At 36.6% G+C, this 26674-nt stretch overlaps 1 protein-coding gene and 1 long non-coding RNA gene across 8 annotated transcripts in view; both read right to left on the bottom strand.

The window, feature by feature from the left end:
* The window catches only part of si:dkey-32e23.4, a 55026-nt gene that overhangs the window by 669 nt on the left and 27683 nt on the right, over positions 1 to 26674 (bottom strand). For all 6 annotated transcript variants that reach the window (XM_087265440.1, XM_087265439.1, XM_087265442.1 and 3 more), the window contains 8 exons: positions 19927 to 20265; positions 14800 to 14920; positions 10209 to 10364; positions 9206 to 9295; positions 7065 to 7163; positions 6861 to 6974; positions 5452 to 5561; positions 4057 to 4216 (listed from right to left, as the gene is read on the bottom strand). In XM_087265440.1, coding sequence (XP_087121566.1) covers positions 4057 to 4216; positions 5452 to 5561; positions 6861 to 6974; positions 7065 to 7163; positions 9206 to 9295; positions 10209 to 10364; positions 14800 to 14920; positions 19927 to 20265 — 1189 coding nt within the window. The remainder of the gene's footprint in view (positions 1 to 4056; positions 4217 to 5451; positions 5562 to 6860; positions 6975 to 7064; positions 7164 to 9205; positions 9296 to 10208; positions 10365 to 14799; positions 14921 to 19926; positions 20266 to 26674) is intronic.
* On the bottom strand, positions 10 to 3983 carry LOC147842888 (uncharacterized). 2 transcript variants are annotated; one of them, XR_015498560.1, is made up of 4 exons: positions 1380 to 3983; positions 1225 to 1332; positions 632 to 1085; positions 10 to 82 (listed from the first exon to the last, which is right to left on the bottom strand). It is a non-coding gene; the product is annotated as an uncharacterized LOC147842888 (long non-coding RNA). The 2 variants fall into 2 exon arrangements; XR_015498559.1 differs by lacking the exon at positions 10 to 82 and adding an exon at positions 224 to 527 and having other exon boundaries at positions 666 to 1085; positions 1380 to 2457.

Raw genomic sequence — 26674 nt, 5'->3', positions numbered from 1 at the left:
ATGAAACTACAGAGCGAGTCTGCACTTAATGACTCACTGATTCAAATGATCTGGTCAGAGTGAGTCTTTGGTTAACAATTCACTGGTTCAAATGATTCGGTCAGAGCGAGTCTGCACTTAATGACTCACTGATTCAAATGATCTGGTAAGAGTGAGTCTTCGGTTAATAATTCACTGGTTCAAATGATTCGGTCAGAGCGAGTCTGCACTTAATGACTCACTGATTCAAATGATTTGGTTAGTGTAAGTCAGCACTTAATTCCTCATTGATTCAAATGATCCGGTCAGAGAGAGTCTTTGGTTAACTATTCTAATTCAATTGATTTGGTCAGAGCGAGTCTGTACTTACTGACTCATTGATTCAAATGATCCGGTCAGAGTGATTCTTTGGTTAACTATTCTAATTCAATTGATTTGGTCAGAGCGAGTCTGTACTTACTGACGCATTGATTCAAATGATCCGGTTAGAGGGATTCTTTGGTTAACTATTCACTGATTCAAATTATTTGGTCAGAGTGAGTCTGAACCTAATGACTCATTAATTCAACTGAATTGTTCAGAGTGAATCTTTGGTTAACAATTCACTGGTTCAAATGATTCGCTCAGAGCGAGTCTGCACTTAATGATTCACTGATTCAAATGATTTGGTCAGAGTAAGTCAGCACTTAATTCCTCATTGATTCAAATGACCCGGTCTGAGTGAGTCTTTGGTTAACTATTCTAATTCAACTGATTTGGCCAGAGCGAGTCTGTACTTACTGACTCATTGATTCCAATGACCCAATCAGAGTGATTCTTTGGTTAACTATTCTAATTCAAATGATTTGGTCAGAGCGAGTCTGTACTAAAGACTCATTGATTCAAATGATCCGGTCAGATTGAGTCTTTGGTTAACAGTTCACTGATTCAAATGATTTGGTCAGAGCGAATCTGAATCTAATGACTCATTAATTCAACTTAGTTGTTCAAAGTGAGTCTTTGGTTAACAATTCACTGGTTCAAATGATTTGCTCAGAGCGTGTCTGCACTTAATGACTCACTGATTCAAATGATTCGGTGAGAGTGAGTTTACAGTTAACAATTCACTGATTCGGATGATTCGGTTAAAGTAAGTTTCCAGTTAACAATTCATTGATTCAAATGATTTGGTCAAAGTGAGTCAGCACTTAATGACTCACTAATTCAAATGATTCAGTCAGAGTGAGTTTCCAGTTACGAATTCACCGATTCAAATGATTCAGTCAGTGAGTTTCCATTTAGCAATTTACTGATTTGAAGGATGCAGTCAGAGATGCTCTTCTCTAAACTGTTCACTAATTCAAATTATCTGCACTTAATGACTCACTGATTCAAATGATTCGGTCAGACTGAGTCTGCACTTTATCACACATTGATTTAAATTATCTTGTCAGAGCGAGTCTTCAGTTCAGTAAACAATTCACAGATTTAAATGATGTGGTAACAGTGAGTATTCAGTTAACAATTCACTGATTTGAACTATCCGGTCAACACGAGTCAAAGATCCTGTTAGAGACAATAACCAGTTAGATTCACTGACATAAATGATCCAGTCAAAGTGAATCTCTAGTAAATAATTCACTGATTTACATGAACACACATATGCTTTAAACATAAGGTTTGTCAATGTTTTATTGACTACTTATTGGCTTACTAACTACTTGTGTGCAAAAATGTTTAACATTGTACGTGTGTTTTCATGATCATATTTTTCATGTGTGTTCTTGATCATACTGAACAATTTAGCTCTTTTTAATCTTTAAAATGTTAAAATGAGGTTATCAAATGTTTTCAAAACATGGTAATGCGAAATATGCATTGTTTGCACAGTGTTTACTGAGTAATGAGATTAGATATAAAGCCATATCATATGTGATGAAGCTATGAATTTTGCATTAGATCAAGTTTCGCAGAACAGAGCAACCGAACGCAGATTTTGAATGCATTTCTAGCACTTGTGTTTTCATATATTCGGTATGCTTCAGTTCACAGGCCGACAGTCTGCTGTGCTTGCTATGCTGTTTGTAGTCTTGTAAAAGTTGTCTTGAAATTCAGCTCATGTAAATCACCGTCTCTACAGCCAGGCACACTCACACGGCAGTCTTTGGCATTTTAAGATGCTGATGTGTCTACTTAATAGTAGTCAGACTTTTAAAAATGAGACACCCTCACTGGTTTTAATGTTCGTTCTGCTGCACTGTAGCTAATGTTGCGTCACTGTCTGATGTTCTGTTCTGTAATGCTGTTTTTGAGGATGATAATGTGTTCGGCGTACAGCACAAACTCTTGGTGTTTTTTAATAAACATTCAGCTTTATTAACTGCTAGTGATATGGAGCGACTTCAAAACTGCAGATTGTCAAAACTTAGTAGCAAGGTTATTAAGGTTAATGAAAATGAACGAAAACTAAAACAGAAAGAAAAACACTTTCACTAACTGAAATAAAATAAAAACAAGTAAAAAAAAACTAGAACAAACTGAAACTGTATTGTGTATACATAAAACAAATAGAAACTAACTAAAATTATAAGAATAACGCCCTTCGTTTTCCTCTATGTAAATGTATTTATTACATAAGCCTTTCAGAGGTAAATCTCTTGCTTTCCACTGCCAGTTTTACGCACACGCCAGGTGTTTGACCCATATGTAAGCTGGTCCTCCTCCAGTCATGCTCGCTGTTACTCCCATGACAAAAACAACGGCTGGACATGACAGCAGCACGGTGACAACATTAAATACGACCCGAGCAGAGACTTAAAAGACTTAATAACACATTTGTGTCCAGTAATGGGTTTTAATTCTGTATTAGTGATCATAATCACGAACTAATCGTTCTTTTTAACTGGATCTTTTAAGTGAACCAGTTTAACTAGTTCACCAAATCGAACTGAATCATTTGAAACGATTCACGTCTCCAGTTAGCACTTATCCACTTATCCACAAACAATTTACTTTTTAACATGCCTGATACCCCCCTTTAAATCGAATTAAACCAATTTCCTGAGTTATTCAGTTATTAGAACAGTACACTGAGATCAGATTTGAGAAGCGGTGAACCAATCATACTGCACATGAGATTCAGTGAACCGAACACAAACAGTACATGACAGCCTGCTGTGACTGAACTAAACTTCTGCAGCGCAGGTAAACCGGGGGCTTAAACGAGAGGATGTGGCGAAATGTAAGTTTATTTCATAACAGAAAGTCGTAATGGAATTTAAATAAGTGAATCAGGCTTCAGTTGGGTTGCAAAACCTAATTGTAAGAAACTATTCAGATCATGGTGATGTTTTAACTGACTGAAATTATGATTGCTGACTATTTATTTATGATATGTTGAGTCCAAACTTGAGATAACATAAAAGATTTGGTTCACGTTGAAGATCCAAACTTCCCATCACTACTGTGTATCTAACCTCAGAAGCAGCTTTGCGCAAATAATGTACTCAAGGCTGTTATCTTGTGGGCTGTTGTATTTAAATTTGAGAATGAGTAGGTGGTAGTGGCAGACGATAGTGGTCATCATGAATCCTCTGAATACGTTTCAAAACGTATCTTTTGTTGAGTTTTTATTTAACAACATTTATTCAGATGATTTTGAATCTTGCACCAAATAAATATTACAATTTATAAAATACAAACAAACAAAAAACTGAAGCTAATAAAAACTAAACTAAAACTAAGCAATTTGAAAATATAAAAACTAGTAAATCTGCCTCTAAAAACTAATTAAAAGTAACTGAATTAAAAAAAAAAAAAACTAAATATAATTATGTGAATTTACACTTCTCATTTTAAAGTTGTAATAACCAAAATATGGAAATGGAAAAATGTGGAAATATGAGCAGTTTGTGCTGCGTTTCTATGAAGATTTCAGTGTAGCTGCCATTACGGCTCATTGTTTTTTTTTTTGCCTGGCAGCCTCTGCACAGGTCAAGTGACAGAAAACTTTCAATTTCTAAATCAAAAAAAAAAAAAAAAAGGTTTTGTTTTGTGCCAATTCGATTTCCCCTGATAATACTGCCCATTTTGACGTACCTCCAGCATGTGTGCGACCTCAGTGCGCTGCTGTGCTGTTTCCTGAGACTCGATGAGCAACTCCTGCAGCAGAGGCTGTTTGTAAAGCTGACCCACCAGCTCACTCTGCAGATGCTCCTTCACGAAATTCACCAGGAAATGCATCACTGTCTTTGGCACACTACAGGAAGCAGAATAATAAAAAAAACTATAAAAAAAGAATAAAAAAATCACTAATAAAATATAAAATCTTGCTTCAAAGCTCCACTAAAAGGTTCATTATCAATCATTTAGAGAAGTGTACGACTAAACAGTTTTATTTTTTTCCTTTCTGAAGGGTAACGCATCATAAAAAAAATTGCAATTGATTTATTTTGTCTTCTGGTAAACATGTAAATAGACGATAATAGAGTGCCTATAGAAAATCATCATACCCTCTTTGAAATACAGTGGGGGAAATAAATATTGAACACCATTTTTCTTAGAAATCATATTTTTAAAGGGGCTGTTGACTTGAAATATCCACCAGACGTGGGTAACAACTAAATAAATCCATATATCCAAAGATTTTAGTTTTCTTTGCATATATGGATTTATTTAGTTGTTACAAATGAAGTTATGTGTAATACAATGAAATGACACAGAGAAAAGGTACTGAACAAATGAAGAAAGGAAGGAGTAGAAAGGCAGTGAAAGCCCAAACAGGCTGAAATCTCTTCAGCAACCCTCTGCCCTTCCTCAGTGTAAATGAATATCAGCTGCTTCAGTCCGACATCTACATCAGCAGGAGGGTGAAGATGAAACCAGGGTGGACATATCAGCAAGACAATGATCCAAAACACAGCCGGGGAAACTCTCAAATGCTTTCAGAGAAAGAAAATTAGGCTGTAGAATGGCCCAGCCAATCACCTGATGTGAATCCAATAGAGAATACAAAATAAAGCTCTGATTTGATAGACATGACCCACAGAACCATCAAGATTTTGGCACTCTGTTGAAGTCTGTAAAAAACTCACAACTGAGCAATGCATGTGACTTCATTCTCCATATGAGAGGCGTCTTTGAGCTGCCATCACCAAAAGAGCCTTTATATAAAGTATTAAATAAAATTCAGTAGTTCAGCACTTTCTTTTCTGTCATTCCATTGTTATTACACAGAAATCATTTTTCAGATTTTTTTTGTTTTGTTTTATTTTTATGTTTGCATCGTTTGGGTTTTTACCAAAATCTGCTTCAATTCCATGTTAACAGCTCCTTTAGAAATGTTATTACCAGGAAAAAACACGACGTGTTCACAACTTATTTCGCCCACTGTAATATAAAGTTTTAAAGTAGGTGTAAATTTCACAAATTTTCAGCACTAAAGACTAAAATCGCACTTTGATGTGCTTGACAAATATGCACAATAAAGCTGACCTGTCCTGAATGCTCTTGCGCACGATCAGAAAGTAGCATTTGATGAGTCTCTGGATCACCTCACAGTCCCGCTGCTCTCGAGAGCTCAGTTTGCGCGATACTGGCACGGCCTGCAGAAACATGAGCACAACTTGAGAATTTGTCTTTCGAGCAATTGCATGCAAATGTCAACCTTGCCATGAAAAAATTTATTAAAGTAATTACTGAAATAACAAAACCCTTATTAAGTTGTTTGTATAGTCATGTATTCTACAGTAGTGTAAAAATACTCAAAAATGTCTTAGTAATTTTTTAAACCAATCATATTTGATTTACCAAAGTCGCAGACAGCCGCTGACTTGAAACGCCATTGTGTGTGCCCTGATAGAAACCTATGTTTAGAATTCTAAAATGCATAACGCTGCGTGGTCGAGCGGCGCTTGTGGTTTGCAACCTGCAGGCAAGTTTGTTATTTTATTTCCAATGGAGTGACACTCACGTGAGGCAACGCGCTCACACTTTCCAGCTGCACCTAGTTAAGATCACAGGGAGCTTCTGTGACCGCGAGAAATACAAACGGCTGAAGTTTAAGGTAGACGTAATGAAAAGTACAAGTTTGCAAACCTACCTAAAGTTACAAACAATAATTCCGATGAGAGCGATCATGTGGTGAAAGTTGATCTTGTGTTGAGCCAAATGAGCCTTGCATCTAAAATAGAGCAAGGGTGTTCCTTTATTGATATCGCTTTGACTCACATGCTGAAAATGGCGGACGTGAAACAACTAAGGATACGGTGACGGGCACCTGTCAATCATTATTGGTGGGCGGGGGGACCGCACTCCTACATCAAGTTGTGGTCGATCTAAAAACCGCACCAATTGGTCCACCGTTTTTATGTTGTTAAATTGGGAAAAAAGGACTGGGTGTGTTTATAACACCCCAATATGATGGTCTATACACTATACCTACACACATGTCTGTCCAAACAGCTTGAAAAGTAGATTTTTCACCATAGGTGCCCTTTAATGCAAAAAAGTCAAACAAAATAAAACCAGTTATTTTTGTTCTAAAGAGAGCAACTCTTATCCTGTTGATTAGCTTTGACTTTTGCAGTTTAATTAGCAGAATCTATGTTGTGTACTGTAAACTCACAGACTTTTTGGGTCACATCCATAACGCATGTTTATTTTCCTCATCTAAAATATAAAAAATGTTTACAGGTTGTTATTCTTCTGATCCTATAACTCTGTGATCAGTTTTTTTTGTAAAATATAAACAGATGTCTCAATATAATGTTAACATATCTATTCTATGTGAATCTACGCTTTGAGTTTTTACTGCAAATATCACATCCACAACGCAGGAATTGCTCTTTCATGCTATTCCTCAAATGTTGTCTTCTGGAGTCGTGAGATAGCCAAAAATGTACCGTGTCCAACAGGTTGATGGCTTTGCTGGGGCTTCCAAATCCAGGTATTGGGCCTTTCTCCTCAGACGGCATCTTCTCATTCTTCCAGCGCTTCCCTCCATCCCCGGCCTCCGCCTGCGGGAGAGAAAGAGAGAGAGAGAGAGAGAGAGAAAGATAAAACAAAGACTAATCCTGTTTGAAGAGAGAAAGAGAGACGGAGAGTACCTGCTGGCTGTTGACGGATGCAGACACTTGGGCAGCGTCAGTGAAGTCTGGATGTTTGGTGTTTATATAGGCCAACTCGATCGCAACCAGATTATGAACCTGAGAAGAAGCAAACACAATCCGTAAGTTAAAACCATAACATGTCTTCAGAATTAGCTAAAACCAACTCAGGCTCATTCTGAAAACGTAGCCCTATATACATTTCTGGAGAGCGCCAAATATGTCCCAGGAGGTACATTTTTTTTTCTGCAGTTTTTTTTTCCGCAAATTCACCAGAGGTCATTGTGTATGCTTTTTCAGATCTCAAATATCTCTCTCGAGGGCCATTCGCACCTGCTGTTCTCACATAAATCCATTAGAGGACACTGTCGACTGACTGACTGACTGACTGACTAACTGTCCGACCGATCGACTCACCCACCCTCCTCCTTTCCAAAACCCAACCGATAGTGTTTTCAAAAGCACTGATTGACTAGCGCCCGCCCAATGCCAATCCAGAAAAAGAATATCCCTTGTCAGATTTTAACCACATTTTCAGATTTTACCACATTCTCACCCTGTTATTTACTTGTTTATTTTATTTTTTGGCTTTTGTTTTTGTCTAACCTGCATACTGGAACTGTTCTTCACCGCACTCGAAACCCATTATTGTGGTTAACCGTCTCAAGTCTGTCAACGTATATGCGAGCTGACGGCACAAACTGGTAACAGCTGACCATATGGAGGTAAGCGGTCAACTGGTAGCGCGAAAAGGAACGGCGTCATACCATCCACAGCATTCATTTTAAAGACTAAATGCAGGCCAAATGTACTTCTAGCTACATAAATCACGAACTCCAGAAATCTATATAGAGATACAATTTTCAGAATGAGCCTACTCATTAAAATAAAAACAGTTGGGTTAAAAATACCCCAACATATAACCAAACTATAGGTTATTATAGCACCTTCCCAACTATGGGTTATTTTAACCCAATGCATTGGGTTATTTTGAATCAATGTTTTTTTTTCCCATTCTGTTAGTACTATTGCTACTATTACTAGTACTACTATTAATTTTATAATTATGGATGTGTAAAAAAATAACATATAGTTTTAAAAATAATTAAAATGCTTTATTTCCCCTACATTTTAAATTGCAGACACAGCGTTTTTATCAATTTATAATAGATCGGCTTCAAAGCGCACTTGTGTCATCAATAATTAAGAGTGCGGGTGAAATAGATGACACGGAGAGGTAATTTGCTAAAGAAAAAAACTTGAGCTTAAGCTTAAATAAAGGGTATGGGTATGACACATTACGTACGCTTATTATTAAAGCTGTTCTGTCTCAGTTAAATCAGGTGACTGTTGAAATTTTAACCCAACTGGTTGAGTTTTTAAATAACACAATAAAGGTTAAAAATAACCCTACAAAGCATCCAATATTTTTAACTCAACCATTGGGTTAAATAAAAAACGTTTTTTTGTGCATAAATGCTGAAACAGACATATGACATATACATTGTGTGTGTTAAAAGGCTTTATTTGCTTTTATTTTTCTTGTGAATTGTGTTTATTCCTTGCGCATTGTTTAAATTCGCCAACCTTTCGTTATGTTGGGGGCTATTTTTGCCCCAATGACTTCCATTATAACCACTTCCATTTAACTTACAACTAGGGCCAGACAGAAATTGTGGATGTTTTTTGCTATTTCTGCGAAGAATTTTGGTTAAATCTGCAGATTACTGTGGAATTATTTTGGTATCATAACTAAAACTTTAATATGCAAAATAAAAAATTAGATCTTTTAAACTTTTATTTAATGTTTAAAATGTAAATCCAATAAGATTCACTTTATTTGGTAAACAAAGCAAGTCTCTCATTTAATATCTCTACTAAAAGACAGAAAATATTACTGTACAAACTGCATAGTACATAAATCAGATGAACATTTTCATATTAGTCAATAATATTACTGTAATTAATTTAAAAACTGAATAGATATAAATTTACACACATTTGCTCAAGTAAATAAACAGAATTAATGATGGGCTACAAATCTGAGGAAATCTGCGAAAAATCTGCAGAACTTATAACCTTCTATATAACCTATATGTGTGTGTGTGTGTGTGTGTGTGTTGTGCAGCTTGTGCACCTACCATCTCATTAGTAATAGGCAGGCGTTTCCTGAGTAAGCCGGTGACCACCTCCACTATTGAATCGTGCAGTTTGGGAAACCTCAACAGTTCCTTCAAACATAAACAGACATGCAAACACACCGCATGTAGGCTGTCAAATTATATAACACATCTTTTTTACAAATTCACAATAAAAGAGCGAACGCACATTCCTCCCAAAACACTGCCAAAATATGATAAGAATGAAATCTGTGCACTGCTTTTTCCTCAATTCTGGCAACAAATGTATGTATATAATAGAGGGATGTGAAAAATGCTCAATGTAAAACAAATGTACACAGTGAAGGCGGGAGGACAGAAGATAAGAGCTGAATGAGGAGAGAATCCTAATGCAGGAGCTTCTCGGTGCGTGTGTGTCGATCTGTTGTGCCTGTGAAAAGCTTTCAATTTGTACAAGTTCTGAGCTGTAATATAGAGCAGTGTTTCTCAACCATGTTCCTGGAGGACCACCAGCACTGCATGTTTTGGATGTCTCCTTTGTCTGTCACACCCATTACAGCTCTTTCAGTCTCTGCTAATGAGCTGATGATCTGAATCAGGTGTGTTCGATTAGCAAGACATGTGCTGCATCCCAATTCGCATACTATCCATCCTAAATAGTATTCAAAAATAGAATTAGTATGTCCCAAATCGTAGTATGTTAAAAAGAGTACGCCAAAGGTTCCTGGATGGTTTACTATTTCTGTAAAAAATTTTAAGCGTAAAAGCGTCCATACTTTAATCGCTAATATTGCCCACAATGCATTGCACATTGAAAATTTTATTTGATTAGAACTACAAATGCGGTTAAAAGGTGTAAAGAAATTTAGCATTTATTCTAGCCGAATTAAAACAAATGAGACTTTCTCCAGAAGAAAACATATTATAGAAAATAACGTGAAAAATTCCTCGCAAAATTAAACATCATTTGGGAAATATTTGAAAAAGAAATCTCTGCGTTAGATATCAATAGGTGTTGGCTTACCTGTGTGCTGTAGGACGAGCAGTGCTGGATGATCCTCTGAAGCTCTTCATGTACGAGCTCCACGCATCGCAAACTGGGCTCCTCCAGTCTCTTGATCTGCTTCTTCACCAGCAGCTCAAAACTGACCTCTGGAACGAACAGCGCCGGCCGAGGACCCTATACAGTACATCCATCACAACAACCACAGACAGTTCAACTATAATGTAGCCTTCTGGTACATCATTTAAACCACACTTTACAATACGACTGTATTAGTTAATATACAGCAATCAACATTCAAAGTGAATTAAAAATGTTTGACAACTTTGATGAAAGGTGGTGATCCACTTCAAATGTCGACTACTGTATTGACCATTTATGTTGAAGAAAATATAGTTGTATGTAAAGTGTGAGCATTTTTACAGTCTATAAAGCAATGATTTTCCCTTTAGGGTGGTGATTAGTGCAGTTTTAATCTGTATATCCAGCATTTTACATTACTACCAGCTTATTACCTGTTTATTACTAGGATAAAAACTGTATTAGCACTTATAAAGTATGATTTCATTCTACATCACTAATCCTAACCAATCCCTAAATCCAAACACTACCTTACTGATGATTAAAAAGCAGCTAATTAGTAGTTCATTGAACTATATGTCTTAAATAATGGTTTGTTAATAGCGTGAATTATACATTAAAATAAAGTGTGACCATTTATGTTAATGAAAATATAGTTGTATGTAAAGTGTGAGCATTTATAGTATATAAAGCAATGATTTTCTCTTTAGGGTGGTGCTGAATGCATTTTTAATCTGTATATCCAGGGTTTTACATTACTACCAGCTTATTACCTGTTTATTTCTCAAATAAGAACTGTATTAGCACTAATAAAGTATGATTTTATTCTACATACCTAACCCTAACCAATAAATAAATGCAACTACTGCATTACGAAGATTAAAAAGCAGCTAATTAGTAGTTTATTGAACTAAATGTTTTAGGTAATGGTATGTTAATAACGTGAATTGTACATTGAATTAAAGTGTGGACATTTATCTTATTGAAAACATAGTTGTGTGTAAAGTGTGACCATAAAACAATGATTTTCTCTTTGGGGCGGCGCTTAGTGCAGTTTTAATCTGTATATCCAGCATTTTACATTACTACTAGCTTATTACTGGTTTATTACTAGGATAAAAACTGTATTAGCACTTATAAAGTATGATTTCATTCTACATCACTAATCCTAACCAATCCCTAAATCCAACCACTACCTTACTGATGATTAAAAAGCAGCTAATTGGTAGTTCATTGAACTAAATGTCTTAAATAATGGTTTGTTAATGGCGTGAATTGTACATTTTAATAAAGTGTGACCATTTATGTTAATGAAAATATAGTTGTATGTAAAGTGTGAGCATTTATGGTATATAAAGAATTGATTTTCTCTTTGGGGTGGTGCTGACTGCATTTTTAATCCGTATATCCAGCATTTTACATTACTACTATCTTATTACCTGTTTATTACTAAGATAAGAACTGTAGTAGGACTAATAAAGTATGATTTCATTTTACATCCCTAATCCTAACCAATACCTAAATCCATCAGCTAGTTAGTAGTTCATTGAACTAAATGTCTTAGGTAATGGTTTGTTAATAACGTGAATTGTACATTGAATTAAAGTGTGGACATTTATCTTATTGAAAACATAGTTGTGTGTAAAGTGTGACCAAAAAACAATGATTTTCTCTTTAGGGTGGCGCTTAGTGCAGTCTTAATCTGTATATCCAGCATTTTACATTACTACTAGCTTATTACCTGTTTATTACTAGGATAAAAACTGTATTAGCACTTTTAAAGTATGATTTCATTCTACATCCCTAATCATAACCAATCCCTAAATCCAACCACTACCTTACTGATGAATAAAAAGCAGCTAATTGGTAGTTCATTAAACTAAATGTCTTTAACAATGATTTGTTAATAGTGTGAATTATACACTAAAATAAAGTGTGACCATTTATGTTAATGAAAATATAGTTGTATGTAAAGTGTGAGCATTTATAGTATATAAAGCAATGATTTTCTCTTAAGGGTGGCGTTGAATGTATTTTAAATCCGTATATCCAGCATTTTACATTACTACTATCTTATTACCTGTTTATTACTAAGATAAGAACTGTATTAGGACTAATAAAGTATGATTTCATTTTACATCCCTAATCCTAACCAATACCTAAATCCATCAGCTAATTAGTAGTTCATTGAGCTAAATGTCTTAGGTAATGGTTTCTTAATAACGTGAATTATACATTAAAATAAAGTGTGATCATTTAAGTTAATGAAAATATAGTTGTATGTAAAGTGTGAGCATTTATAGTATATAAAGCAATGATTTTCTCTTAAGGGAGGTGCTGAATGCATTTTTAATCTGTATATCCAGCATTTTACATTACTACCAGCTTATTACCTGTTTATTACTCAAATAAGAACTGTATTAGCACTAATAAAATATGATTTTATTCTACATCCCTAACCCTAACCAATAAATAAATGCAACTACTGCATTACGAAGATTAAAAAGCAGCTAATTAGTAGTTTATTGAACTAAATGTTTTAGGTAATGGTTTCTTAATAACGTGAATTGTACATTGAATTAAAGTGTGGACATTTATCTTATTGAAAACATAGTTGTGTGTAAAGTGTGACCATAAAACAATATTTTTCTCTTTGGGGCGGCGCTTAGTGCAGTTTTAATCTGTATATCCAGCATTTTACATTACTACCAGCTTATTACCTGTTTATTACTAGGATGAAAAAAACTGTATTAGCACTTATAAAGTATGATTTCATTCTACATCACTAATCCTAACCAATCCCTAAATCCAAACACTACCTTACCGATGATTAAAAAGCAGCTAATTAGTAGTTCATTGAACTAAATGTCCTTAATAATGGTTTGTTAATAGCGTAAATTATACATTAAAATAAAGTGTGACCATTTATGTTAATGAAAAAATAGTTGTATGTGAAGTGTGAGCATTTATGGTATATAAAGCAATGATTTTCTCTTTAGGGTGGTGCTGAATGCATTTTTAATCTGTATATCCAGCATTTTACATTACTACTAGCTTATTACCTGTTTATTACTAAGATAAGAACTGTATTAGGACTTATAACGTATGATTTCATTCTACATCCCTAATCCTAACCAATACCTAAATTCATCAGCTAATTAGTAGTTCATTGAACTAAATGCTTTAGGTAATGGTTTGTTAATAACGTGAATTGTACATTGAATTAAAGTGTGGACATTTATCTTATTGAAAACATAGTTGTGTGTAAAGTGTGACCATAAAACAATATTTTTCTCTTTGGGGCGGCGCTTAGTGCAGTTTTAATCTGTATATCCAGCATTTTACATTACTACCAGCTTATTACCTGTTTATTACTAGGATGAAAAAAACTGTATTAGCACTTATAAAGTATGATTTCATTCTACATCACTAATCCTAACCAATCCCTAAATCCAAACACTACCTTACCGATGATTAAAAAGCAGCTAATTAGTAGTTCATTGAACTAAATGTCCTTAATAATGGTTTGTTAATAGCGTAAATTATACATTAAAATAAAGTGTGACCATTTATGTTAATGAAAAAATAGTTGTATGTGAAGTGTGAGCATTTATGGTATATAAAGCAATGATTTTCTCTTTAGGGTGGTGCTGAATGCATTTTTAATCTGTATATCCAGCATTTTACATTACTACTAGCTTATTACCTGTTTATTACTAAGATAAGAACTGTATTAGGACTTATAACGTATGATTTCATTCTACATCCCTAATCCTAACCAATACCTAAATTCATCAGCTAATTAGTAGTTCATTGAACTAAATGCTTTAGGTAATGGTTTGTTAATAACGTGAATTGTACATTGAATTAAAGTGTGGACATTTATCTTATTGAAAACATAGTTGTGTGTAAAGTGTGACCAAAAAACAATGATTTTCTCTTTGGGGTGGCGCTTAGTGCAGTTTTAATCTGTATATCCAGCATTTTACATTACTACTAGCTTATTAGCTGTTTATTACTAGGATAAAAACTGTATTAGCATTTATAAAGTATGATTTTATTCTACATCACTAATACTAACCAATAAATAAATGCAACTACAGCATTACGAAGATTAAAAAGCAGCTAATTAGTAGTTTATTGAACTAAATGTTTTAGGTCATGGTTTGTTAATAACGTGAATTGTACATTGAATTAAAGTGTGGCCATTTATCTTATTGAAGACATAGTTGTATGTAAAGTGTGAACATTTATAGTATATAAAGCAATGATTTTCTTTTTAGGGTGGTGCTGAATGCATTTTTAATCTGTATATCCAGCATTTTACATTACTACTAGCTTATTATTTGTTTATAACTAAGACAAGAGCTGCATTAGGACTTGCAATGTCTTGCAATCAACATTTTACATGAGGAGGGGGGCGAATAATTATGACGTTAACTGTGCTTTACATTTAAGAAAGTGAGCAAACGTATTCAGAAAGTACTTATCTGTTCACACACACGCATGCAAAACCATGTAAACATTATACCGTAGCATTTCGAATAGCTGTGAGAATATCGAGCTCAGTGAGTCCTCCAAGTGGGTCAATGGACTGCAGGGTTCTTCCAAACGTCTCGTGGAAAATGTAACACATGCGAGCTCCTCCGCACCTAACGAGAGACAAGCGCTCACAGTCAGTCCATCCTGCACAAATTAACAATCTTCTGTTGGCACATTCACACAGGCCTGGATTCCAGCCCAACTGTCCAGCCAGAAAGCGTCAATACGAGCCACTTAATTAATCGATAGCCGGTGTGGACTTAGCCAGATATGAGAGATGAACGCCATTTCATCCCACAGTGAACACGGTGTAAATAAGAGCCGGGCAGACTTGCGGATTATCTGCCCGTCAAAATGCAGCCAAGCAGACAAAGTAAACATGGTGTGCTTGATATCTGTCATGAGCTTCGGTGCGAAAATGACAGACTGAGACGCTGCCGGAGTCGCAGAGAGAGAAAAGAGAGAAAAAAAGAGGTTTAGTAGGAATGTGGCCTTGGTAATGAGAATATGTCAAACTCAATTGCACGGTGCAAGATGGCAACCTTTGGAAAGTGCCTGCACAAATCACAGTTATGACCCATTCTGGCTGAGTCTATGATGATTTTTGTGATCCAAAAAACTTACATACAGTTGATGTCAGAATTATTAGCCCCCCTGAATTATTAGCTTTCCTGTTTATTTTTTTCACCCAATTTCTGGAGGAAAGATTGTTTTAGCACATTTTTAAACATAATAGTTTTAAAAACCTATTTCTAATAATAATAATAATAATAATTTAAAAAATAATAATAATTACTAATACTTTCCTTCTTAGACTTTACAGACCTGAAACTTGCCTATAGCACTTATTCATTGTTGCTCTTATAGTTGTGTAAATTGCTTCCTTGTCCTCATTTGTAAGTCGCTTTGGATAAAAGCGTCTGCTAAATGACTAAATGTAAATGTAAATAACTGATTTATTTTATCTTTGTCATGATGACAGTAAATAATATTTTACTTGATATTCTTTAAGACACTTCTATACAGCTTAAAGTGACATTTAAAGGCTTAACTAGGTTAATAAAGTGAACTAGGGAGGTTAGGGTAATTTGGTATGTTATTGTATAATGATGGTTTGTTCTGTAGACTATCGAAAAAAAAATTTTTGCTTAAAGGGGCTAATAATTTTGTCCCAAAAATGTTTTTAAAAAAATTAATAACTGCTTTTATTCTAGCCGAAAAAAAACAATAAGACTTTTTCCAGAGGAAAAAATATTATCAGACATACTGTGAAAATTTCCTTGCTCTGTTAAACATCATTTGGGAAATATTTAAAATAGAAAAGAAATAAAAATCAAAAGAGGGCTAATAATTCTGACTTCAACTGTATCTGAAAATTTACTGTAGTGGCTGCTTTTTAACCATAACCCTAACCCTGATAAGCAATTATTTGTTGAAAATAGGGCTGGGTGATTAATTGAAAAGTAATCAAAGTTCAGCACCTATAGTTGATGTAATTTTACCAGGTCGATTTTTTCGTTTTCTTTCCTTACTGCTTGTGGAGTCAAGTGACCCAGCTCTGTTAAGGCTGATTTATACTTCTGCAGAGCGTACAATCCAAAGCAGCTTTTGCACAGTCACATAAGTCACGACGTGTAGTGCAAGCTCTGTCATTGGTTGGTTTGGTGGTGGTGATGAGCATGAGCGAGGCTGAGAGCTGCAGGAGAGTGGCGAGCTCGATGAAGCCAAGGTTATTATAGGTAACGAAAACTAAAATGTAAAATAATTGTTGTCAACTAAATTAAAAATAAAAACGGGAGTATTTAAAAAAATAGAACTGAGGCGAGGCAGTGGCGTAGTAGGTAGTGCTGTTGCCTCACAGCAAGAAGGTCGCTGGGTCGCTGGTTCGAACCTCGGCTCAGTTGGCATTTCTGTGTGGAGTTTGCATGTTCTCCCTGTGTTCGCGTGGGTTTCCTCCGGGTGCTCCGGTTTCTCCCACAGTCCAAAGACATGCGGTACAGGTGAATTGGGTAGGCTAAATTGTCCGTAGTGTATGAGTGTGTGTGTGAATGTGTGTGTGGATGTTTCCCAGAGATGGGTTGCGGCTGGAAGGGCATCCGCTGCATAAAAACTTGCTGGATAAGTTGGCGGTTCATTCCGCTGTGGCGACACCGGATTAATAAAGGGACTAAGCCGACAAGAAAATAAATGAATGAATGAACTAACTGAAATAAATAAACTGTTCATCAATGGTAATAGAGTTAAAATGTTAAATTAATAGAGATTTCGATTTTAGGCCAAATTTCCCAGCCCTTGATAAAAATAAATCCTAAATCTAAATATCAACCCAATTGCAGGAGCTGTAAGAAACCCTTTTGTGGATGCTGAATGGTTGAGAGTACAGATTCTTCTTGATTTTTTTTCTTAGGGATATCCTAAAAATACACAATTCAAGATCTTAAGTGACCATGAAATGAAAGTAGAGACAGCTCTCTTCTTCTGTGTTGTGATGTACTGTACTTTGCAAATGTCTAAGGTCACCACCATCTTTGTGGTTTAAAGTCGACATAAAATCTAAACGGTCTTATTTTCATATAAGGTTGTAGCGCTTGTTATAAATGATGTATCTTTGCACTTCATTACGTTGTAAAAATTAATTTGCCCTCATAATCTTTAATCAAATATCAGAACCATCATTCTCCATCAAAATAAACATTCTTCACTTCTGGTCACATGGAAAGCATTTAGGGTAGGGCTATTGTTAAAATAGGGTGGGGCTATACGCCCTTCAGGGTGGAGTTATCAGTCTTTTAGGGTGGGACTGTCAGCCCTTTCAGGCAGGACTAACAGTTATTTAGGGTGGAGCTATCAGTTCACTTGGACGGTGCTACCATCATTTTAGGGCGGGGTTATCAGCCATTTAAGGGGGGTGTTACCAGTATTTTAGGGCGGGGCTATCTGTCATTCAGGGAAGGACTAACAGTTCTTTAGGGCAGGACTAACAGTTATATAGGCTGGGGCAATCAGTTCTTTAAAGCGGGGTTATCAGTTCTTTAGGGTGGGGCCATCACTCCATTAGGACAGGACTACCAGTCATTTAGGACGAGTAATTAGAGTAATACCAGTAATTTAGAGAGGGATTAACAGTTCTTAAGGGCAGTACTATCAATCCTTTAGAAGAAGGCTATCAATTCGGGTCTCGTGTCTTCATGGCAGGCAGTGGTTTGAATAAATATGATACAATTCATAAATTGTTCAAAATCATGCATGCATTTCGATATTGACTTCATGTCAACTTTAAAACTTTGTTTCTCTGTTATTGTGTCTGTTGTGTGAGGCAACACATGCACACATACACAAACACTGCAAGAAGCAAACAAAATAAGGCTCTTCAAAAGGAATTTTCATCTTCAATGTTTTCCACTTGACTCCTTACAACTACTGGAAAAAAGAATAATTTAGCCCCAATGGATGAACATGATACTCCATGCAAAACTATTTCACAAAGTATGACATGGGACAAACGTGAAGAAAAATGGACACATATTGGTGTTGTTTTTTTGTTACATGCAGAACCGAAAACGCAAATGCCGTGAGTCTACAAATAAATCTGTGATAAATAAATTCATCTTGCTTTTTTAGGGCTTCCATATATAAATAAGATTCTGAACACCAGATTATGGTCTCGGTCTTGTAGATCGTGTAGACTTTTGATAAAAACACATTTCCATTTTAACAGCAAAAGCTTTACAGTCAATTTCTTTCACACTGTTTGTGGCAGTCATTGCTTTTGTTTGTTCCAGGCACTCAAGCAGAGTCCAGAGTGTCAGCGGTGACAGCTTTAGGTGAACGGGTCTGAAAAACACATTCACTCATTCAAAATCATATTTGTGGCTACAGATTTTTTTTTATGGCCAAATTCGATGGCCAATTATATACTAGCAAATTCTATTATGTCTAATTATAGCATTCTCTGTTAATATCCATCATTAGTGTATTGCCAAAATGTACAATTAGGGTGTTTGCTAATATTTTTATTCCGATTGACCCAATCACCCACTTCACTAAACCCAAACGACAGTTTTGAAAAGCAATCCAGAAAATGAAAAGCCAACCCAGGCTCATTCTGGAAACGTAGCCCAGCAGACATTTCTGGAGACCGCGATTTACGTGGCCGGAGATACGCATGGCCGCATTTAATTTTTTTTCTCTCGAGCGGTGTGACGCCGCTCCTCTTCATCGCGCTCGCCGGCTGACGGTGTGGAGGGGTTTCCTGCCGCAAACAGGTTGTTAGCTTAGCTCGTAGTGTTACGTCGACGGAGCCGACCGCGGCGACGACCGGATTGGAGTCCGGGGAAAAGCGATTCCAAAAATCAGGTAAGATGAAAAAATCAAAGCGAATGAGTTCGTGACGGCGCGAGAACGCAGCGAGATCTGAAAGCGCGGTCAAAATCGGACGAGGGCTTTTGCTTTTCTTTTTCGCACATCTTTTGCAAATCGCCGCAAATCGGGGGGTGGCTGGGTCACCCGCCCAGTCAATCGTTCGGTCATTCAGTCAGTCGGACAGTCAGATGGTCGCTCAACAGCGGCCTCCGGCGGCTTATCACACGAGAACAGCGCACTCCTGAGAGGCGTTCGAGACGCGAACAAAAAGCGCGCACAGCGGCCTCCCGCGAATTCGCGAAAACAAAAACTGCACAAATACGTACCTCCTGGGACGTTTTTCGCAGTCTCCAGAAAAGTCCATGGGGCTACGTTTACACAATGAGCCTTGGTTGTGAAAAGCTCTCACCTGATTTTTACCACATTTCAGATTTTACCACATTCTCACCCTGTGCTTTACCTGTTTGTTTCATTTTTTGGCTAACGCACTTTCTGGAACCGTTCTTTACTAGACTCGAACCCCGTCGTCATGGTCAACTCCTCTTTGCATCTAAAGTCCACCGACATGGTGAGCTAACTGGACAAACTAACAACAGCGGTAAAGCCGTCCATACGAAGGTAAGCAGTCAGCTGGTAGCACGTAAAGTAATTCCGTCATCCCGCCCGTAGCGTTCATCTTAAAGACGAAATGCAACCAGCCTATGTTGAAATGAGAGCTTGGATACGAACATTAATAAAGAGTTCTGCTACTCACAGTTCAGAGGTCTGGATGTGTCTGGCCGTGCCTTCGATTGTGCTGCAGTAGTCGGTGGCGAACTTGGTGACGATCTGCAGCAAGGTGGCGCTGTGGTCCTCCACCGGCTGCCCGTAGCTGTTGAGTCTGGACTGATACTGGGCCGTGAGCACCGTGACCCGGGTCTTGAGCTCCGGCAGGCAGTCTCTGATGTGATGCATGAGCAGGCGGCTCAGGGTGCGAGCCAGATAGCGGGAACCGCAGCGAGAAGCTAATGACGGGTAGTGCCGCTGCAGAAACGCCTGCTCATCCTTACAGGAGTCAGAGAGACTCTTCTGGGTGTTCAAGTCATGTTGGCTCCTGGACGGGAAAAAACATACAGGTGAAGTCAGAATTATTAGTCCTCCTGAATTATTAGTTATGAATTTGATAAATGAAATTGTTAACTGATTTCTTTTATCTTTGCCATGATGACAGCACACAATATTTGACTAGATATTTATCAAGATACTAGCATTCAGCTTAAAGTGACACTTAACAAGGAGACAGAGACGAGCACAAGATATTGTCTCAGAAAATGTTTTTTCAGAAATGTCATTTAGCGTAATATCGCCATCAAATTTAAAACATATTTTCAGGAGATGTGTGGCTTTTGACTGATTACTTATCTTCATTGCTCCAGGACTAATTTCATATATTTGTTTATGAAATAATAAAGTGGGCGTAGCAGTGGCGCAGTAGGTAGTGCTGCTGCTTCACAGCAAGAAGGTCGCTGGTTCGATCCTCGGCTCAGTTGGTGTTTCTGTGTGGAGTTTGCATGTTCTCCCCGTGTTCGTGTGGGTTTCCTCCGGGTGCTCCGGTTTCCCCCACAGTCCAAAGACATGTGGTACAGGTGAACTGGGTAGGCTAAATTGTCCGTAGTGTATGAGTGTGTGTGTGAATGAGTGTTTGTGGATGTTTCCCAGAGATGGTTGTGGCTGGAAGGGCATCCGCTGCGTAAACACTTGCTGGATAAGTTGGCGGTTAATATTGCCGTGGGGACCCTGGATTAATAAAAGGACTAAGCCGACAAGAAAATGATTGAATGAATGATTAAGTGTTCTGTGAGGTGCATTTTTTTTTTTACATTACTTAAACATATATAACCGTAAACCTAAAGGTTTACTAATTAGGATCAATGAGTCATCAAAAAGCAGAACCTTCTGGTTCCAGGTCCCATTTTATTATTTATTTATTTTTTTATTGCTATTATTTTTGTTTTTAATTATATATTTTTTCCATCATTCTATCTTTTTTTCCCTTTTTATAGTAATTTAAGGTTCCCTGTTTGGCTTCTTATAACTTTTCTTCATTGTTGTAGACCTCTTTCAGCACGGTTTTGAATACCTTTTTCTATTTGTCTATTACCATTCTTCTATTTATTTATTTTCAACTGGCTTAATTTTACCCTTACTTAACCCTAAATACAGACTTGGCTTAATGGATTTTTCGTTTGGAAATTGATTTTAGGTGTATGTATTTATGTGTGTATGTGTATTCATTTATTAAATCATTTTCTTGTCGGCTTAGTCCCTTTATTAATGCGGGGTCACCACAGCGGACTGAACCGCCAACTTATCCAGCAAGTTTTTACGCAGCGGATACCCATCTCTGGGAAACATCCACACACATATTCACACACACACACTACGGACAATTTAGCCTACCCAATTCACCTGTACTGCATGTCTTTGGACTGTGGGGGAAACCGGAGCACCCGGAGGAAACCCCAGCGAAGGCAGGGAGAACATGCAAACTCCACACAGAAACGCCAACTGAGCCGAGGTTCGAACCAGAGACCCAGCGACCTTCTTGCTGTGAGGCGACAGCACTACCTACTGCGCCACTGAGGTAAACACAAAACAAAACTTTCCATCAGGAGCTCCTTCGCGGGACTCCACACTTGTAAACAATCGCTCCATCAGGCTTGCACCATTCGCGCGGTTCTCGGTCCCGCCCAGACTTGTCAGCGCTACCAAGCCGACCAATCACAGAGCTTGCGCTACGCATCGTTGCGACGTGTAGTTACAATTTTTGAGAGGTGAACGCCAGCGACGCCCACGGTCACGGCGAAGGGCTATGCATAAGCGCCGTAGCATACGCCGGCGTTTGACGCAGAAGTATAAATCAGCCTTAAGCAGGGCTGAGCCTGGTCAGAAATATAATTTAATTTTGTATGGTATCTTCATCAAATTTGAAATTTTAACCCATGAGACACTTGGCTTTCAAGGCATGTTTTTATTTGAAAAAACAAATATTGAGCACAATAAAATATTTCCTTCTCATTACTTTAAAATGTATTATTTTTATACTTTTTCTAGATAAACATAGGAAAGCTCAAAGTGTCTTCTTTCCAATGACACCTTTATTTGTTTGTAGTGGGTCAAGAACGATTACTATTTTAAGTTGGGTAGTTGTAAATGCCCATACGTTGGTGCTGCTAACATGTTAAAGGCCTAACAAGGGTAATAAGGTTAAAGTTTTGGTAATCAGGCAAGTCACTGTATAACAATGGTTTGTTCTGAAGACAATCCAAAAAAAAAAATAATATTGGCCATGACATTGTTTTTTTTTTTTTAAATGCTTTCATTCTAGCTGAAATAAAACAAATAAGTCCTTCCCCAGAAGAAAGAATACTATAGGAAATACTGTGAAAATGTCCTTGCTCTTTTAAACATCCTTTGGGAAATCTAAAAAAATGACTTCAACTGTATATAGGATTACATAGTGAAAAATGGATTGAAGGCTGAAAAGGGAATGCACCAGGGCACGTCTGATTTTACTGTTGCCTCAACATCCCTGTCTAATAAGATTCTTTCATCCAGTAGGTTTTAGGTGGTATAGATTTGTGTGCCGCTGATAAAACATCCAATCCTCAATGTGTAGTTGGGCAACGCATAAAAATTGCATCTGTTGACTTGGTTATCTCTGAAGCTGGTTTGAAAATGTTCTCCATCATTAAACATGATGTTTCTTCTGAGGAAACCTTCCCACAGCTAGATAACAAAACTGTGAAATTAAAGCAAGGCTGCTTTCATTGGTTTTCTGAAAGATGTGCTCACCAAAGCTCCTTTTATATGATTATCCGATCTCTGTAATGCAAATGAGAATTATCAACATTATAACTTCAGTTTTCAGTGTCACATACTCCTTCAGAAATCACTTTAATATGCTGATTTGCTGCTCAATAAGAATTCCTTATTATTGCCTCATTCTTATTAACTCCACCTGTGCTGCTTGATATGTTTCTGGAAAGCATGAAATATATTGAAAGGGTTCAGAATAGTGTTATTCAATACAGATTCTGTTGTGCATTATAATATACAGTGTTGTGGAAAGTTACTTTTAAGTAAGTAGTGCTTTAGAATTTTGAGTTACTCCCCAAAAACAGGCAACTAATTGCGTTACTTAGTTACATTTTATGGAAAGTAATGCGTTAATTACAGTACTTTTCAGTTACTTTTGTGTTACTTTTCCTTATCTGGCTGAGGTTTGATCTATTGTACATCTTGCAGGAGTTTTTTTCCACATTTTTATAGAGAAGCTCTGCATTTAACAAGTATTCTGTTTAGAAATGTTCTTTTGATTTAACAGAAAATGGGAAAACACATACAGCGGGGCTAATAATTCAACCCCAACTGTGTGTGTGTGTGTGTGTGTGTATATATATATATATAAATATATATACATATGTGTGTGTGTGTGTGTGTGTGTGTGTATATATATGTGTGTGTGTGAACACTAAAAAAGGAACATAACCATTTTTTTAAGTGTCTGACAGTATAAATCAAACAAAATGTTTGCTATTTTAGGTCCGTTAGGATTACCTAAATGATTTACATTTGCTAACTGCCAGAATAATGAGAGAATTTTTTTATTAATTTTTAGACAGTTAAAAGTTTACACACATTTCCTTGGTATTTTTTAGCTTTGCTTTTAAACTGTATAACTTTGGTCAAATGTTTTAGGTATTCTTCCACAATCTTCTCACAATATTTTGAAGGAATTTTGGCCCATTCCTCCTGACAGAATTGGTGTAACTGAGTCAGATTCATTGGCTGTCTTGCTCGCACAAGCTTTTTCAACCCACAAATTTTCTATTTATATTTTATTAGCAGCACTTTCTATAGGATTGAGATCAGGGCTTTGTGATGGCCACTCCAAAAGATTCACTCTATTGTCCTTACAGCACATTTTAACTCATTTGGCAGTAAGCTGAGGGTCATGATCTGTTTGGAAGACCCATTTGTGGCCAAGTTTTAATTTCCTGGCTGATGTCTTGAGATGTTGCTTCAGTATTTCTACATAATCTTCTTTCTTCATGATGCCATCTATGCTGTGAAGTGGACCAGTCCCTCCTGCAGCAAAACAGCCCCACAACATGATGCTGCCGCCCCCATACTTCACAGTTGGGATGGTGTTCCCAGGCTTGTGCGCTTTCCCCTTTGTCCTCCAAATGTAGCACTGGTCATTATGGCCAAACAGTTCAATCTTAGCTCCATCAGAGCACAGGACATGTCTCCAAAAATTAGTCTTTTTCCCAGTGTAATTTAGCAAACTGTAATCTGGCTTTTGTTGTTGATTCTGGCTTGTTAATTTTCCCATGTTTTCACACAAGGAAGCAGTGTGTTTGAGGTTTTCCTTTAATACTATTCTACAGTTGTGCCTCCAATTAACTCAGAAACTTCCAAAACCTTGACACCATCATCTTAGCTTTTTCAGAGGCAGAATAATCCTATTGTATGTAAAACTGACACTTGACTTTAAAGAAAAGCTATAACAATTTCTCAAAAAATATCACTGGCTTTATTCTGCTATTAATTATAACAGAAACAAATTGGATAACTTACCTAAAAGAGAAAAAGTTTAGTCAAATATATAATATATATATATATATATATATATATATATATATATATATGTGTGTGTGTGTGTGTGTGTGTGTGTGTGTGTGTGTGTGTGTGTGTGTGTGTGTAAATGCACATTTTTTACATATTTTGAAATATATGACATGTTTTATATACACGAAATTCTAATCTGAACCAAAAACAGTGCTTTGTATATTGCCATATATCAGATTTCTATATGGGTATTAAGGCCACAAATGGTTGCTTTAAGTAATAAATGCATATAATAATAAATAGTAATCAATTCATATTGACTTTAAATAGAGATTGTTTTCATTGTGCATAATTGTTGTTTGACTGGTGTTAGTGTCTCCAGCTGTTCATTTTGAATGAATAAGAGTCTCTAAATCAGTCTGCAGTGCATTCCTACAGGACAGAAGTGGACTGAAAAGTGTTAGTACACTGCCCACTACTGGACACAGGAGGATTCTACCTTTGGTTGCTTTTGTCAACAAAGTCCCAAGTACTGTGCACATTCTAGCATTCATTTTCTTTTCGGCTTAGTCCCTTTATTATTCTGGGGTCGTCACTGCGGAATGAACCGCCAACTTATCCAGCATATGTTTTACGCAGTGGATGCCCTTCCAGCTGCAACCCATCACTGGGGAACACTCATACACTTTTATTCACTACAGACAATTTAGCCAACCCAATTTACCTGTACCGCATGTCTTTGGACTTGTGGGGGAAACCGGAGCACCCGGAGGATTTCATGCTCTGTTCTGTGATCATGTGGATGGCTTCTGCAAGACTGGGAAGCTACATGTAATACAATGCTGTTTGAAAATCAAAATAATGAACAAATACAAGTACATAATATTATATAATATATTATAATATACTTCAAATTGATTAATTAATCTAAACAGCTGCTGGAAGGGCATCCGCTGTGTAAAACATGCTGGATAAGTTAACGGTTCATTCCACTGTGGTGACCTCTGATTAATAAAGGGACTAAATCGAAAAGAAAATGAATGAATGAATATTAAACAGTAAAGAATACCATGTGTCTCAGTGTTTTCTTTCCTTACTAGAGAGTAAAAAATGCAGGGTTCCACACAATTCATTCATGTGGTCCCAACACAAATCGATTAAGTAAGCATAACAAATGCAGGTGGATATTGATAAATTACACTTATAAAAAAGTACATTATGTTACTAAAATATTTAACAAACATGGTAGCATATTTCAAATCCTTTAAAACCTAATAAAATAAATTAAATGCACTGGGTTCCACACAATCGATTTATGTTGGGGTAACATGAAGGAATTAGGTTAACTCGTTGGTTTTTACAAATTTAAGTTGATTGAACATGAAACAATTAAGTTGTCCCAAAAAAAAACTGAAGAATTGTGTAGTGTCAGCTCAATTGAAATAATTGGTTGAATACTATTTGACATGTATTGCCCTAATGAAAGCAGCAGCATATACTGTACATTCACTGGCCACTTTATTAGGAACACCTTTCTAGTACCAGGTTGGACCCCCTTTTGCATTCAGAACTGCCTTTATCCTTTCTTAGTGCAAACCAATAAATATTAGTCACTTAGAATGTACTTGTAATAATGTTAAAGAGCTTTAATGTGTATTAATTAGATTGTAAATTGTACCATTTGTTAGAGTGCAGATCACTATTCTGTGTTTCTGAATAGCTCTGGAATTTAAATGTTTCAGCCGTGTCGCATCGTGTGTAGTAGGGACACGGTGTTACAATGTAAACATTAATAATATTTATATTATTTGCTTATTAAAAATCACCTCATGAGGATTTTTTTAACTTTAAATCTGCGTCTGCGTAAACTGGCAGTAGGCTGGTTATCG

This window comes from Danio rerio, chromosome 8 (assembly GCF_052040795.2).
Source record: "Danio rerio strain M-AB ecotype USA chromosome 8, GRCz13ab, whole genome shotgun sequence".
In the NCBI taxonomy this organism is placed as follows: domain Eukaryota; kingdom Metazoa; phylum Chordata; class Actinopteri; order Cypriniformes; family Danionidae; genus Danio; species Danio rerio.
Note: the sequence above shows the minus strand (reverse complement) of the source record. Positions and strands in the feature narration are given on the sequence as shown.